Source organism: Sciurus carolinensis, chromosome 6 (genome assembly GCF_902686445.1).
Source record: "Sciurus carolinensis chromosome 6, mSciCar1.2, whole genome shotgun sequence".
In the NCBI taxonomy this organism is placed as follows: Eukaryota; Metazoa; Chordata; class Mammalia; order Rodentia; family Sciuridae; genus Sciurus; species Sciurus carolinensis.
The window spans coordinates 78,352,554-78,370,842 of record NC_062218.1 but is presented as its reverse complement, the minus strand read 5'-3'; the positions used below and the strand labels follow the sequence as shown (position 1 = coordinate 78,370,842).

The window sequence follows — 18,289 nt, the reverse complement described above, 5'->3', positions numbered from 1 at the left end:
AATGTTTTATTGTATTACCTTATTAGTTTTTATTTGCTATATAACTTTGATGTTTCATTTTGCTTATATATTTAGCACTTGAAGATCCACATGAAAGATCAACAGTTTAATCATTTCAATGTTATTTTGAGGTAGTTTTCAGTGAATTAACTTGTAATGTATGATGTTAACTTTCTCACCATGAGGTGGGAGGGAGACATTTTTCCTTACAATACTTAGCTACCAGAGTTTTCCTGGATCCCTGGTTTACTTTCTAGACCTAAGGACTTCCCAGTGACTAATCTTTGTCTCCTGCTTTTGTCTTTTGTCTTGTTCCTTAACTAACATGGTTCCTGCTGTTTTGTACTTGCCCTTCTGATTGTGCCTTTACATCACAATGCCTGGTCAATTTGAACTTACTATGACATTTGTGGAAGAGGATAGATAAAGATCAGCACCCTTTAGTCTGCCTTGCTTTTCTCTCTGACTTGGACATCATTCTTGTTTTAGCTCTGTTTATTTAACTGCATTCAAAGAAATTTCGTTTTGTCTCTTTTTTCCTTTGAGGCCTCTACTAGGAGACTTCTCACACAGTCTTGAACAAAACCTGTTCTTTTCTATCTGGAGCATGAGCAACTTTGAGAGAGATGTATTTGAATACAGATTGCTTTCCTAGCCAGAGCAATAACTGACCAAAAGGATGACATTAAGTTAACAACAGATCACCTTCACATCCAAATGTTTTCATGGATTTAATATACTTAGAGCACTGTGGATAGCTCATACATTAGCACATTACCTGGTACATAAATCCAAAATAAATGGTATCTATAATATCCATTTGGGGCTTTCTTTATCTCCTAGTTAGAGAGCTAAAACATGAAATTCCAGTTGTTTAACAACACAAATATATCTGAGCAGAAAAGGCAGTAAGTTCAGAAAGGAATGAGAACACTCTGGTCCAGAGTAAATAGACAAGATTTCCCAAAAAATTGAGTCAAGCATATCAAGGATATTTATTACTAACTCTGCCTCCACTGTTTCCTGCTTCTTACCATAAGTCAGTCCTTGCAGTTAGTTTTGCCTCCTTAAAATAGGCAATATTTAAATGTAACTCAATAACACAAATCCTGACACTTTGTGCATTTCTATTTAAAACAACTTGTACAGAAAACCCCCTTAATTCTAAAGATCCTGTTAATAGATAACTCTCTTCTTTGGGTAGATTTGGCTGTCCTACTCTCCTGAAGTTTCTCTTTTCTTCCATTTAGATTATAAATACACAGGAGCCTGGGACCATGTGTTTCTTATTCTTAATCTGTAATTCCCTGTGGATAAGACTGGCCTGATTCTTACATTTTAATCTAATCACTTTCTAAGAAGTCCCCATATTTGTTGAAGGTGATGGATTGACCTTTCCTGCTTGTTTTCCCTGATCACCTCAGTTCCAGAGCATATTAAACATACTTCTAAGATTATACAATACTTCCCTTAAGAATGTGAAATTTTCTTTGTGGTTTCTATGCGTGAACCAGGAGATACACACATAGGCCAATCAGATCCAAGTACAAAGAAAGCCTTCACTGAGAGCACACAAGTTAATTTCAAACCCCATCAAATTAATATAACCTTATTTTTTTAATTTTGTCAATGTTTTGGGTCACTGTTTTAACTCATTAATATAATAAGACTTAGCTTACATTCATGTGGACTTTTTTCCAATTGGCTGAAAACATTTTTATTCAACTCTTGTTTATAAACAACTAATGAACTTTTTCTCTGTGGTTCTCTTGTGCAGATTAGCTGTTTTCAATATGTTATTAATATACAATTGCTCGCGCTCTCTCTCCATCAATAAAAAGTGATCCACTTTTCATTCTGTTTGGCAGACACTGGTTGTTTTACGATTTTGAAAAAAAAAATCACATGTAGGTATAATATAGAATAAATACCAGCAAAATGATTTTAAATGAAATTCTGTGTATTCTAAACTATTTTTCATAGACTGTTATCTTAAAATCTAATTCAAGGCAAATATAGAAGTATTTTCACCATTAATGCTGCAAAGATTAATTTTTAATGTTAAATGACTATTTCTTGGTTTCCCAATATATGCCAGATATAGTTCCAGGTGCTGGAGGATCTAATGGTAAACAGACAGACAAGGACTCTACCTTTAACCAGTACACCTTCTAGCAGAGGTTGTAAGTGGAAATACAGACAAATAAAACAGATGAATCAGATGGACAACCTGTGGAGATGGCAGTTGATTTCCCTGATTCTTCTTCTCCCTCTGCCATTGTTTCAAGACCTATCTACAACTACTGAATTTGATTTAATCTGAGGCTACTACCCTCTTCTAAGAAGGGGGTCTTGTTCTGATATGAGAGAGAAAAGATGGAAAGACACCTGGGAAAGTCAGGTTTCTCATTTTTAGACTATAATTAAATGGGTATTACTCTAAGAATTATAAGATATTCTTTCATTCAGCAAACATTATTGAACACTGTATCATTCAAGGTTCTATTATGTTCCAGGCTTTATAACGCCTACATGCATTTCCTTGAGTACCTCATACTCTCACTGGAGAGACAGAGGCATAAAATAAATAACTACTGATATTTACTGATAGTAACTTTGTTACTAGTAATATTATAATAAAAATTATATTAAGTACAAGAGGAGCACCACAAAGTGCTCAGTTCAATTGTTTTAGGAGAACCAGTAACAAACTCTTGTCTGCCTGAGAGAAGGCTCACCATAAGGTGACACCTAAACTGAGTCTTAAGGGTGATGGAAAGCACAGCATACTTCATTTATTCCACAGATATGTACAGAGCACTTTCATGTGTCTGGTAGTATTGTAGACACTGTAGACACAGCAGTGAACTAGATGAAGTCCCTCTTGGCCATAGATAAACACACAATAAACAAATAGACAAATATATATTAGGTGATGATACGTGGCACACCAAAAAATAATAATAATAATAAATAAATAAATAAAGTATTTTAAGAAAGGGAACAGAGAGTAGCAGGGATGTAGTATTTTAAATAGGATATTCAGGGACATCCTCTCTAATGAGAGAACATTTGAGTATAATCCTGAATGATATGAAAGAATGAGACAAGAAGTATGAGAAGCTATTTCAGGCAGAAGGAACAGCATAAACAAAGGACACAATGGGCATAAAAGGGTGGCATCTATAATGCAATGTGAGATAATCTTTGCAGGAGTATGGTGTAGCAAGGGACTAAAGGGTGAAGAGCCACATGTATCATGCTCAAGAATATAAATGCCCACTTTGTCAACGGGAGAAACAGAGACTAGATTTTAAAGATAGTTTAAGAAGAAAATGATATATAGTTTTTGCTTCCTTTGGTTAGGTTTGGATAGGTATGGTTTGGTTTTTGGAAAATTATCCCTAGCAACAGTATGCAGGATTAATCCAATGAGAAGCACAAGAACCCAGTTATAAAGTTATTGTGATTGTGCGGATGAGAAATTATGTGACTTGAATTAAATCAGTAAGATAAGGCCCACATGGAGATGGTAGAGTTCAATTGTTTTAGGAGAACCAGTTTATAAGATTTGGTGTTCTGTGGCATATGGGAAAGGTCAAGGACAACTCCAGGGCTTAAGTGTGGGTGGCTGAGTGGGTGATAATGCCATTAACTAGCTCACAAAGTCCCTGAAAGTTGGGTGGTAGATTTAGAAGCTCAGAAAAATGAATCTTATTTGGGGCAGTGGAAATACAGGACAGGAAATTAGAAGAGAATCAGGGCTGGAATACATATTTGACTGTTATTGGCATCTCATATAAATTTTAAATGGAGAAGTAACAAAAAGAAGTATCTGTCAGATACTACATAGAAAATGAATAGGATGAGAATTTTTTTAAATGCTGTTGGATTTGACAGTTGGAAGTATATCAGTGATTTCAAGAAGACCAGTTTCAGTAGATGTGGGTAGAGACAAAACTATATCATGATTGGGTTGAAGAATGAAGGAGTAAGAGGCTGGGATCATCCCGCCAAAGTCATTGTCCTCTTCTTCCTTGAAAGCTAAATTTTAAAAGTTTTTAAATTTTAAGGTCAATCTTTTCTTTCTCCTCCCTCCTTAGATTTCGTAGGACTGGATGCCTGAGTTAGGGCGTAATGGAGGTACAAATTAAGATCCTTTGGTCTTTGATGGGAGAGGGACCACAGATAGAGGAGCCTGATGTTAAGTTAGATATTGCAGGGAACAGCCTTACTGGGGAACAGCAAGTAACACTAGTCCAGAAACCTGTCTCCAGGGGAGGAAAGATGAAACAGGTAGTTCTCTGTTGTATGAGGACTTGAAGGACTAGTGGGAGAAACACAGAATTAGTTAAGAAACTCCATCCCAATTAGAGAGTGGAATCTGGCAGAGTATGGGGGCGGGGTAGAATCTGAGGCAGTAAATTGATAACTAGAAATTCAAATACAAGTGTCTAGATTTCTTAGGGCACAGGGACTGAGGATGTGCAAAGGAGAACCTGTTGGCAGTATTGGCAATCAAGATAGTAGAGAGGGAATAGTTCATAAGGTCATCCTTAGCAACACCTGCCATATAGATATTTAATTAACATTTGTGAAGCCAAGAGGCAGTTCAAGGGATATGGGAGGAAGGGATTAGATGCCTCAGTTTCTAAGAGCTATAAGTAAATACCTGACTTCCACTCAGGGATAGATGGAGACAGTGACTAAAGATCCCCAAACCAATTGGAGAGCCAGAGCTCCAGTGTTGTACCTTGATTGGAGTTGAGAGCAATGCCCAGAGAGAGGGACTTACTCCCTTAACCCTGAACACCTGAGGAGTTACCTTTGAATGGGTATGAAAGATTATCCCACCTCTGCACACAAAAAAACCACACCCATAACCCTCTTGCTCACCACGCTGTGCCCTGCCCACTGGGGGGTGGGGCTCGAGGGTAAGGCTGGTAGCTGTTCCAGTCCTCGAGAGCCATCAGTTCCTACCAGACTCTTGCTGGGGGGGCGGGCCTACCCCATGGCAGGACACAGGCCCTCAAACTTGAACCCCTTTCAAGCCATTGGTGGAGGTGACTCCGGAGGGCCAGTGTCCATGAGGGTTGACACTCCAACCTTATTGAGTGCCCGGGTGACTCCTCGCAAGCTGATGGTCCAGCCAGGAGTTGGGCCAGGCATTTTCCCAGGCCCTGATGTGTGGGGAGTGCCACTGGGTCCCCTACCTTACGAATTCCGGAGCAGGATGGCCTCCTGTGGAGCGGGCGAGATAGGAGTCTGGTACCAGAGGCCCCCCGAGGGCACTTATACTGGACCTTACATTGCCCTGCGGAACCTCCCAAAATTGACGCTGCCAGAAGATGTCCTAGCCATTAAAAAGGAGATGGAGCAGCTGGCCAAGGAGCTGAAGCTAAAGAGGATGACCCTAGGGTATTCGCAGGCTGATGTGGGGTTCGCTGTGGGAGCTATGTTTGGAAAGGTGCTTAGCCAGACAACCATATGCCGCTTTGAGGCCCAGCAGCTCAGCCTCGCCAACATGTGGAAGCTGCGGCCGCTGCTGAAAATGTGGCTAGATGAAGTGGATGCCAAGAACCTTCTGGGCTTATGCAAAATGGAGATGATTCTACAGCAGGCTCGGAAGCGGAGACGGGCAAGCAGGGAGAGACGAATCAAAAACAACCTAGAGAAACTCTTCTTGCAGTGCCCAAAGCCTACACCCCAGCAAATCAGCCGCATCGCTGGGCACCTCCGGCTGCAGAAGGACTTGGTCCGAATTTGGTTTTATAACCGGAACCAGATGGGCAGTCGGCCAATCAACGATGCCTCCCCACAGGAGAATGTGGGAGCAGCCGGGCCTCCTTTCCCAGGGCCACCAATGTGCTTTCCCCTGACACCTGGGCTCCATTTTGATTTCCCCCACCATGGAGGGTCCTACTTTACACAGGTGTACTCTTCTACCCCTTTTCCTGGGGGAGGAGTCCTCCTCTGTACCCCAGCCAACACTCCGGGCCTCCCCAGGCTTTCAAGCTGAGGAGCCTGCCCCACTGGGAAAGATAAGAGAGGGAGGGGAAGGGAAAGCTAAGAACATTGCAGGGATTCATTTCAGGGCTGTCTAAAGAAGTTAAGAATATGTACTAGGAAATGAGGGTGGGAATCGTTTAGGAAAAATTTGGGGGGGAAGTTGAAGTTTACAGCTGCTTTATGTTTTCCCTAATATTGATTTTAAGGCATATAATAATATATAGTTTCTATATTTTGTTTCTCTTTTAATTCATCAAAGATTGTGTCTGTTTCTTGTGGTTATCAGGAAGCAAAGGGTTTGATTTTTTTTTTCCTCATAAACACAATATTGAGTGAAAAATTCAAGTCATGGAAGACTACTTCAGTCTGCCATTTTTTATTAAAAACAAGCAGCACTTTGCATAAACACAAAATCCAGGATAATAGTATCCCCTGCAGAAAGACCTGAGAATAGCATAGGAAAGGAGTACACACAACCCACCCAGAGCCCTTGCTGAAACACATGAGTTTACTTAGAAGCTACCTTTTTTTCTAATTCACCTCCTTATTTCCAGTGCCCCAGCTTTGTGTGCAGGGTCTCAGTTCAACTGTCCACTTTATGTTTTGGGTTTGTCTCCTATCCTGACACTGAAGTCATTCTATTCCTTTCTAAACCCCTTTGTTACTGAGATTGACAAGCTGAACAACTGTAACTTCAGCCCAACTTCCTGCATACTTCTCTGAGTTTCAGCTCCATTTGGTATGTCCCCTGAGAATTTTCTGTACTTCTGAATTCAGAAATAGTTTTGAGAGTTTGTTTATGATACTTGATCTAATTCCCTGATGACTTTTGCCATTGTACATCTTAAATCACTTCTCCAACATTTTCCCTGATGTTGGTTCTTTTCTATTTTTCTACTTTCATTTTGGTCAGTTTTTGATCATCATATACTCGGTGTAAATCATTAATCCCTGTTTAGGGGTGAGAATGTATTTCAGTGGTAGAGCTCATGCTTACCAAGCACAACACCCCTGGTTTAATCCCCAGCACCAAAAAGCAAAAAACAAACAAACAAACAAACAAAAACAAGCAAAGCAAAATCCTTTTTTCAGATCTGCTGCCACACATACACAAGTATTATCTGTCTTATAATTCCATCACTATATATTATACCTGAGTTAATGAATTCTTTTTTACTTACTAATCTTGTCAGGTTTTGCCTTTTTCCTCAGTAAATCTTGTAAGGGATTTATCTAGACATATTTATATCATAATTTTTAATGCATTAATTATACAAATTAATGAGTTTCACTGTGGCATTTCCATACAAACATGTATCATGTCTTGATCATGTCCACCTTCTTTTCTCCTCTTTTTTATCCCCCCCACCCCACCCCACACACAAATCTCCTTCCCCTTCCATGATAGTCTCTCTTCTACTTTTAGGTCATCTCTCTTTCTCTTTTTTTTTTTTTTTTCATATATATATGAGAAAACGTGCAATACTTACCTTTCTGGGTCTTTGTTAAAGAAGCTGTCTTTTCTCCCATGTATGTTTTTGGTACTTTTATTGAGAGTCAGTTGACTGAAAATGTGTGGGTTTATTTCTGGGTCCTCTATTCTATCTCATTTCCAGTACCATGCTGTTTTTGTTATAATGGTTTTGCAGTATAATTCAAAATCAGGTATTGGATTGCCTCCAGAATTGATTGCTCTTTTTGCTCAAGATTGCTTTGGCTATTCAGGGTCTTTGTGCTTTAATATGAATTTTAAAATGGTTGTTTATAGTTCTGTAGAGAATGTCATGGGTATTTTCATGGGGATTGCATTGAATCTGTAGATTGCTTTCTATATTATGGGCATTTTAACATTAATTCTCCCATGAATGTGGGAGCTCTTTCCATCCGCTAGGATTTTCTTCAATTACTTTCTTCAGTGTTTTATAATTTTTATGATAGGAGTTTTCACCTCTTTGGTTAGGATTATTCCTATGTTTTTGTTTGTTCGTGTGTGTGTGTGTGTGTGTGTGTGTGTGTGTGTGTTTAAAAAGACTGTTGTAACAGGATTGTTTTCTTGATTTCTTTATCGGTGAATTAATTAATCGTATTTTTAAAAGCTACTAATTTTTGCATATTGGTTTTGTGTCCTGCTACTTTGCCCAATTTATCTCAGAGTCTTTTGGTGAAGTCTTTAGGGTTTTCAAAATATAGAATCACTTTGTCAGCAAACAAATTATTTTACTTCATCCTTTCCTGTTTGTATACCTATCATTTCTTTGACTTATGTAATTGCTCTGTCTAAAATTTCAATTACTATATTAGTAAGAGTGGTAACAGTGGACACTCTTGTGTTGCTCCTGATTTTAGAGAAAATGTTTTCAGTTTTACCCCATTCAGTATAATGCTGGCTATGGGTTTGTCATATGTACTTTTTATTATGTTGAGATATGATCCTTGTATACCTAATTTATTGAGGGATTTTATTTTGAAGGGATACTAGATTTTATCAAAGATTTTTTCTACATCTTTTGAGATGATTGTTTGATTTTTATCCTTGATTCTCTTTGTGTGCTGTATTATATTTATTGATTTGTGTATGTTGAACCACCTTTGCACTCCTGAAATTAAACCAACTTGATCATTAGTGTGTGCTCCTTTTAGTATGCTATTCGGTTTTCAAGAACTTTATTGAGGACTTTTGTAGTTATGTTCACCAAGGATATTGGTCTATAATTTTCATTTTTTGGTTTTGTTTTGTTATTGTTGTTGTTGTTGTGTTCTTATCAATTTTTGGAAGCAGGGTAATAATGGCTTTGTAAAATGATTTTGGAAGAGTTCTGTCCCTTTCAGTTTTATGGAATAGTTTGAAGTGCGTGTGAAAGTTCAGTAAAATTCAACAATGAATCTGTCCAGTTCTAGTCTTTCTTTGCTGGGAGACTTTGTATTACTGCTTCAGTATCATTCATTGTTATTGATCTGCTTAGTTTGTATCCTCTTGGTTCAATTTTGGTGGGTCTTATATGTCTAGAAACTTGCTCATTTCTTCTAGATCTTGCAGTTTATTGGCATATAGTTTTTCAAAGTATTCCCTAATAATCCTGTTGATTTTGGTGGTATCTGTTGTAATATCCCCTTTTTCATCTCTAATGGTACTTATTTGAATCTTCTTTCTCTTTAGCCAAGAATTTGTCAATTTTATCTTTTAAAAGAACCAACTCTTTGTTTTAATGATACTTAGTAACATCCTTTTAATGTCTATTTCATTTATGTCTGCCCTGGTCTTTGTTATTTCTTTCATTCTGTTTATTTAGGGTTTAGTTTGTTTTTGGTTTTCTAAGACTTTTAAATTCATCAAGTTATTTGAGCTCTCTCTCTCTCTCTCACTCTCTCTCTCACTTTGTGTCATAACTATAAACTTTCCTTTTAGTATTGCTTTTGCTATGTCACACAAGCTTTGTGTGTTGTGTTTCTATTTTCATTTCATTCTAGGAAATTTTTAATTTCCCCCACTTTGATTTCTTCAAAACCCACTGTTTGTTCACAAGTGTATTTTTCAATCTCCACATGTTGTTATAATTTTTATGGTTTGTCTTGCTGTTGATTTCATTTCATTATGATGTGATGAGATACAAGAAATTATTTCATCTTTTTAAAATTTGTTAAGACTGCTTTATGGCATAGTATATGATCTATTTTTTAAAAAGTTCCATATACTGATGAAAAGAAGTGTGTTCTGCAGCTCTTGAATGGAATAGTCGGTAGATATCCATTAAACCCCTTTGATCTATAGTATAATTTATCTCTGTTGTTTCTTTGTTGATTTCTTTTGCCTGGATAATCTATCTGTTGGTAAGAGTTGAGTACTGAAGTTACTCATTATTGTATTGGAGCCTACCTCTCCCTTTGTATCCTATATTGTTTGTTTTTATAAAATTGAGTGCTCCATTGTTGAGTACTGAATGTTTACAATCATTCTGTCTTCTTAAAGAATTGTTTCCTTTATTGGTATGCAGTGATTTTGTTTTTTCTAACTGATTTGGCTCAGTCTTTTTGTCAGACATTAGTATAGCTACTTCTGCTTTCTTTCAGATTCCATTTGCTTAGAATATCATGTTTTACTCTTTTACTCTTGGTCTTTGTCTTTGCTGGTAAGGTAAATTTCTTGCAGGCAGCATATTGTTGGATCTTATTTTTAACACAGCCAGCCTGTCTGCATCTTTTAATTGGAGAATTAACATCATTCACATTTTATTATTGAAATGTGCTTGTTCCTATCATTTTGTTGTTTTTCTTTCTCTCGTTTTGACTATTTTATGTTTGTTATTTCCTCTCCAATTTATTTTAGAGCTTGACAGTTTTCTGTATTAGTAATGATTTTTTCCTAATTCTCATTTGCTTTATCTACTCTTCTGGTAAGATTTCTTTTTCCCATGCTCTCATGATTCTCATTCTTCTGTTTCTGGGTAGAGAATTCCCATTGGTTTACTAGTCATGAATTCCCTTAGTTTGTTGTTATCATGGAAGGTCTTTACTTATACTCCAATTCTGAAGAATAACTTTGCTGGGCAAAGTAATCTAGGTTGGCAGTTATTTTCTTTCAGAATGGGAAATGTGTCATTTCATGTTTCCTGGCCTAATTTAGGGTTTCTATTGAGAAACCTGCTGTTATTTTGATGGATTTGCCTTTATAAGTGACTTGGTGCTTCGTTCTTGCAGTTTTTAATATTCTTTCTTTTTTCTGTTCTTTTTGCAGTTTAACTATAATGCAAAATGAAGGCATTCTTTTCTGGTCATGTCTGTTTGGGGTTCTAAATGCCTCTTTGTACTGATTGCCAAAATTCAGGGAACTTTATGCTGTCTTTCTGCAGAATAGGTTTTATATTCTTTCAGTCTATAGGTCTTTTATCTATTTCAATTATGCATGTGTTTAGCCTTTTAATAGTGTCCCAGAGATCTTGTATATTCTGTTTATTCATTCATTCTTTTTTTTCTTTTGTTTTCTCTATTACTGTCTGAATGTGATAATTTCCTAACCTTATCTTCAAGCCTTGATGTTTTTTCTTCTACACAATCTAGTCTATTGGTGAGGCTTTCACCTGAGTTTTTAATCTCACTTATTGAGCTTTGCATTTGCTTGATTTCTGTTTGGTTCTTTTTAAAAATCTCTATCTCTATATTGAATTTCTCATTCATATCCTGCATTTTTTCCATAAAACTCATTTATCTATTTTAATTTGTATCCTCTTGGAATTCACTGAGCTTTTTAAAAATCATCCTCTTGAATTCTTCATCCAGTATTTCATTCACTTCAGTATCTTTGGAATCAGTCAGTATAGATTGATTTATTTACTTTAGGTGTCATGTTGTCTTGTTTTTCATTTTTCTTGTGTTTCCATATTGACATTTGTATACTTAAATGTAAGAACCTTCTTAATTAGCAACCTTTTCTTGATATCAGTTTATTTTGTAATGTTGAGTTTAATTACATTTGTACTTCATAGTATAGTTTCTGTGGCTTCTTTGGCTATGGTTAGACAGTTTTGATGTGATGTGTACTGTGTCAGAGCCTCAGGGACCTCCTTTCTCTGTATGACTGGCAAGAAATAGGGTCCCTCTGGTAGTTCAAGCAGCATGACATAGACAGTATGTGAGATGCACCCTCTGTGGTTATTCCTCCAATCTTGTCAGCAATATGTGGGCTCATAGGATATAGCAATAATCTATGCTGAGGTCCCCCATAGATTCATTGTCCACACCATTGTGTTATTTCTCTCTACTGTTGCTATGGGTGGTGCATTTCCAGGAGTATGACTTCAGACTACCCCTTACCATGCCTACGTAGGACCAGGTCTATGGCTAGGGGCTCTTATCTAAACCTTAGATCTTAATAACACAATCAATAATTTGGATTTAATGGATATTTATAGAATATACCGTCCAACAAAGAGCAAATACACTTTCTTCCTTACATTTTTTAAGATGAATATCTGTCAAGGTTCAAGTGGGGCTGTTTGTGACTATTGTCAGGTGCAGTTTCTCTGAGTTGGGCTGGAAGTAGAGCTCAGCAGCAGCACCCACATCCAAACTACTAAAGTGGCCGTGCTTGATCCCCAGCATCACATAGAAAGAAGGAATCTATTAAACAGCAACAAGCATATAAAGAAATAAAGTATAAAGAAGATAATAAAGTATAAAGAAATTAAATCAGCTATACCACCACTAACAACAGAAAACAAACAGGCAGAAAGTACATGGAATAAACAAAAAGGGAAAAAAAATTAATAAAAAAGTTAGAAGTTAAAATGGAGAAGAAATAAAACAAACTAAGTAGAAAATAAGAACTTTTTTAAAAATTAAGAAAGCAATAAAGGGGGAAAATAGGAGAAACATAAAAATGTGGGGGGAAAGGGAAAGAAAAAAACATTAAGTATTAAGAGAAAAAGAAAACATATATGTACACAAATATACACAAATACAAAGAACAGCAAAAACAGAAAACATCTTAATAAAAATAAAACTTTCCTCTCCACCAAGGTATTTTATGAACAGGCAAGAGTGGATGATCATAACCCATGCCAATCAGAACTCCTATCCATGCCTTCTTAAGCCATATGCCCTTTGGAGGGAGTAAAGGGTAGGAGTTATTCACTCCCTTCTTCCTTTGTTGTGCTTGTCTGGCAATCAGCAGTAGTTGTTTATAGCCAGAACCGTTGGAATACCTCTCAACCTCCCTGCACACCAAAATGACCTAGGGAAGAACTCTGCTCTTCAGGTAAAGATTTACTCTGCAATGAGTGCAACCTCACTCTAGGAGCAGGGCAGTCACCAACTTTGTAGTGTGTCACTAAGGTAGCATGGTGCACACCTTTTTTTGTTGTACACTCCAAGTGCAGAGCTGACACTGGACACTGAAGCATGTCAAGGACTCTGACATGTTTTATGCTATGTTCTCTTCATTATAAGGAGATGCTTTGGAATTGCAATTATCTGTACTGGTGATGGTTGATGTTTGGCCCTAGGCAATCCATCACCTACTACTTGGTGTTCTGAGACAGCTCCTCTGCAAAATCACACATAACTGCTAGTTACCCTGTACTCCTATAACTGGCTTCTTGATCTGCTGGTTTTAAAAGGGAAGCATCCTCCATTCCCTTACACATTGAAATCCAGGTTTTTACCACATAGAATTCTCAGTGGATTTGTGTTGAGAGGCTCTCTACAGGACCAAATGGATTCATAGGGCAGCTACTCCCTGAGTAATATTGCTTTGAGGCCCCAGAGACAGGAAAATGCAGGGGCTTTTGACTTCTAGGGCAGTAAGGTCAGACAAGACCTTCTTAAGATGGCTCTACATTACAGCACCATGAAAGTATGCTGGGAAGTGGAGAGATCTTCTCCAGAGCTGGTTTGCTTTGTAAACCCAAATCTTGTCTGTTTAGAACGTTTTTCTTCATGTTTCCTGTGCTGGTGGTACTCATTGGAACTCTCCCTCATGCACCTCTACCTCTGGGCTCTGCTATGCTGCCATGTGCTGGGGCACTCCATTTTACCCTCTGTTCCACTATCCAAAGCCTCTGGGTTTCCCCAAGTCTTTGTATGTCCTCTATTGAACTTCGCCATTCTCCCACAGTCATTCACTTCAGTGTGTATCTATTTTGAGACTATCTCAAAGAAGCACAAATGTTGGGTACCGCTAATTCACCATCTTGAATCTCTATCTAGAGGTATTTTCAATGGACAGGTTTTTTACTTTTATCCTATTTATTAAAGTCTTTGTTCCATAATTAATTTCAACTTTTATTTTTGTTAACAACTTTTTCCTAGTTTTTTCTCTTTTCTTTCCATTCCCAATCCCCAATGATTTTTAGATGAGAACTTAGTTTATTTACTTTTTTTTTTTCTTGGTGGGTATAAGGAAAATTACTCTCTGAAGTCAAGAATAGAAACCAGAGGAATCTACATCCTCTGACCTCAAGTCCATGGCTAATTTTACTGTCACACATGATCAGGCATTACTAATACCTCCTTTTGGTTTTTCTTTTAGAAACACTAAGCTTTTATGTGTGTGTGTGTGTGTGTGTGTGTGTGTATGTGTGTGTTAGGTAGATCTTAAATTGTGCCGTTGTAAACATTTCATGTTTAAATTCAGCTTTGCAACTGAATTAGATTCTCAATATGCAACCAAAATCATTGCCATAGCTATAGGTTTGTCATTACAACCTTTATCATGTTGAGGAAGTTCCCTTATATTCTGCTGTTATTGAATGTTTTCATATGAAAGGGTGATGGTTTTCATCCCTTTGCTCTGAATAAATGAAAAATATATAAGAATGTATGATATCCTGCATCTATTTCCTAGGATTATAATAACTATCAATGCCATTACTTCCTTCCTCAGTGCTGCCACATCATTGCAACCACACCTAGGGGATCTAGGACCTTTGATGGTATAATCCTCATTCTCACAACATCCCTACCTAGGATAACATCCCTAGATTAGGTGATCTAATCAACCTAATCAGCATTCCTAGATTAGGTGACCCACCTCTAGGCAGTGGAACCAAGTTTTAAATCACATCTCCCATACTCCACGGCATGGAACAGCCCCAGTTATAGCTCAGCTTTCAGGAATGAGTGAAGTTCTTTAAAAACAAAAATTTAGGTTAATATTTATGAAGTCCTTCCATTCTTCTAACTCTTAAAATTTCAAAACACACAGGCTGCATTGTTTTAGGTAGACAATGGATAGGTATACAGATTATATATATATATATATATATATATATACTCCTGTAAGATTAGATTGAGTACTCAGCTTTTTTACTAAAGAATTCAGAATCACATTGGAAATATGATAGCCACAAGCCAGGTGCAAATGAACAGTGTCCAATAGTTAGTGTCTCTTATGACCCTGTTTAAAATAGAGCCTCACACATGTGGAGAAGATTCATTTTTACACTGCAGCCTCTTTATCCTTGAGACTTTTAGCATTGCTCAAGGAAACCTTCATCTCTGCTCATAATATTTCTTCTTTTTGTTGTTGGGGGTGGGGATAACTGAGGATTGAACCCCAGGGGTTTTGTATTTTGTTGTTTTTTTGTTCGTTTTTTCTCAAGATAGAGTCTCAGTGTGATGCTTAGGACCTTGCTAAGTTGGACTGAGGCTGGCCTCAAATTTGCCATTCTCCTGACTCAGCCTCCTGATTCACTAGGATTACAAACATGCACCATCACACCTGGCTATGCTCTTAATATTTATGGTTAAGAAAATTTATAAGCTAAGTATTATGGCATATACCTGTGGTCCTGGCTACTTGGAAGGCTGACTCAGGAGGATCAACTGAGTCTAGGAATTCTAGAACAACCCCAGCAACATAGCAAGACCCTGTCTCAAAAATAAAAACAAAACAAAAAATAAAGAGAAGTAAAAGGGAAAAAATTTTAAAGAAAGACCAAAATTTTTAGAAACACTTCTTCTGACTCCTGAACTAAATGCAATGACATGGAGTCTACAAGTTCATTTGGGGGGGAAGCTGAATTAGTGCCTGGTCTCTGCTCCACAATTTATTGAAGCCCAGAGAGACCATTTCCCTGCACACACAAACCACAAAGATCCAGTGTGACAAATCTATACTTCTTCTTCAGTGTCTGAAGAGAGAGGACTGAGGATACATGTAGGTTAGTGTAAGCAGAGACAAACCGTAATTGCTTGATTTTAGATTCAACAGATGATTAATCACTTACTATTGGATTATTCCATTAAAAGTCTCACAGCACCAACAAGATTCCTTCCTTTTCCTGGACAGCCCTTTTGTAAAACTTTGGAAGGGAGATGTTTCAACAGAGATCAGGTAGAATTTAGTGAGGATAACTGATTGTCCTATAAGTATTCAGCTCCTAAAAACTGAGTAGGCACTGACTCAGGCTGCTCCTTCAGTTCTTCTGTAGCCTCTGCAGATTTGAAGAAATTGTGATGGACTCTTAATATCAGGGAATAACACCAGTAATCTATAGCACCTGCCTAGTCGCATCATTCACATATCTGTTCAACCTCTGCTTAGGCCAGTACTGACTGGCACGTGTCATTAATCAGGCTTTACATAATTTGAAGTGATATTCTTCATCCCTAGTCTTCCTGACTTGCTATGAGAAGAAAATACTAAGCCTTAGGAAAACCTTTATATAAAAGTGATTTAGAATTTTTCAGTATTTTTCAGATCTTTTTCAGAGATTTTTGAAGATGTTTACATATAAACTACCACACTCTTTTCATTTTCTTCTGTTTCAAAGATGCTACTGATACCTTTAATAAGAACAATTTCAGTGCAAGTAGTTAGTAGAGGCAGATGTCAGCAACAGTACAAAGTCTTTGCATGTACCAGACACCCCAACCTTAATTTAAAAAATAAATTCCACTGAGTGCAGTGGCACATGCCTATAATCCCAGTGACTTGGGAGGCTGGGGCAGGAGGATCAAAAGTTCAAAACTAGCCTCAGCAACTTAGGTCCTAAGCAACTTATCAAGACTCTGTCTATAAATAAAATATAAAAAGTACTGGGGATGTTGCTCAGTGGTTGAAGGCCCCTGGGTTCAATCCCAGGCACCAAAAAATTGATTGATTAATTAATTAATTCCAAGCACTTGTTTCAGTGGTCTTCATCATTCTGAAACTGTTTATCAGATGTTTCCATTTTCTTGTATTTCCTTTAGGAAAAAAAGTTTTTGTGTTTCTTTGTTGGTTTGTTGTTATTGTTTTTGTGGTAATGGGAATAGAATCTGTGGCCTCATGTGTGCTATGTAAGTGTTCTACCACTGATCTAGACCCTCAGCCCAATCTTAACCTGAAAACCTTAAACCCCCTTTAGAGTGTAAACATTTGTATTGTTCATTTCTTCTAAAGATGGTTGACAATCTTCATCAAAATTTCAAAGGGGACCATTCATCTTTTTAGATTTAGAATTTAAGAATCACCTTTCCTTTGGCTACCTTACTTTCAGTTTTCCCTTAACACTGCCTAATAGGTAATTCCTGGTTTTAAAAAAATCTGTATTTTCTGGATATTCCCAGCTCAGTGTAGTATTAAGTTCCTGAATCATTTTTCATGTAACACTTTCAAATTCAGAACAAATACTACATTGATTATTACTTTTCTTGTTCTTGTACTTTTATCAATATTTAACACTTTAATTACATTCTTACCATAAACAATAATTTCTTCCTCTTCCCAGTTTTTTAGTCTATTGTCTAAGAAAATATGAGATGTTTGAATCTATGTCCTTATTTCAGACCTTTTTTTCTTGAATCAGCATCTGTTTCTATAATTTCATATTTTTGAAATGAGTGATCTATATATCCTTGTTTATTATACAAGTACTGTGTTACAGGGATTTATTTTTCAGAATAGCCTTTTTTTTATGGTTTTCTTCTAGAAATAGTCTTGCTTACTAAACAGTATTGGTTTTCTTGGCAAAATGTGTTCATGATGAATTCTTTTTGGAGTGAAAAATGGTATTGTCTATGTAGAACAATGTTTTTAAAGTGAAAACTACCATACCATTCCAATAAAATCTTAGTGTAATTGACAAAGTGATTCTAAACTGAAAGAATAAAACTTAGGAAAATAGTTCAGGAAATTTTGAAGATAGAGTGAGGTGGCTTTGTCTTACCAGGTGTTATGAAAAAGTGAAAATGAGAATGGGAAAAATAGCAGAAACAAATATTTGGTACTTCACTTATTGGAATATGAATTGGTACAACCTTCAATGAAAGGCTACTAGATAATTCTCTAAATGGTGAAAAACTGAAAGCATTCCCCCTAAAAACTGGAACAAGGCAGGGATGCCCTCTTTCACCACTTCTATTCAACATCGTCCTTGAGACTCTAGCCAGAGCAATCAGACAAACCAAAGAAATTAAAGGGATACGAATAGGAAAAGAAGAACTCAAACTATCCCTGTTCGCTGATGACATGATTATATATTTAGAGGAACCTGGAAATTCCACCAGAAAACTTTTAGAACTCATAAGTGAATTCAGTAAAGTAGCAGGTTACAAGATCAATGCTCATAAATCCAATGCATTTTTATACATAAGTGATGAATCTTCAGAAAGAGAAATTAGGAAAACTACCCCATTCGCAATAGCCTCGAAAAAAATAAAATACTTGGGAATCAATCTCACAAAAGAGGTGAAAGACCTCTACAATGAGAACTACAGAACACTAAAGAAAGAAATTCAAGAAAACCTTAGAAGATGGAAAGATCTCCCATGTTCCTGGATAGGCAGAATTAATATCATCAAA

The 18,289-nt window shown here is 36.9% G+C and overlaps 2 protein-coding genes across 4 annotated transcripts in view; both read left to right on the top strand.

Moving 5' to 3' along the window:
• Positions 1-18,289, top strand: part of Fam172a (family with sequence similarity 172 member A) — a 487,402-nt gene that overhangs the window by 355,989 nt on the left and 113,124 nt on the right. The gene's annotated exons all lie outside the window — the stretch shown is intronic.
• Positions 5,012-6,019, top strand: Pou5f2 (POU domain class 5, transcription factor 2). The gene has a single exon (XM_047555172.1). The coding sequence runs from the start codon at positions 5,012-5,014 to the stop codon at positions 6,017-6,019; it is 1,008 nt and encodes a 335-aa protein (XP_047411128.1).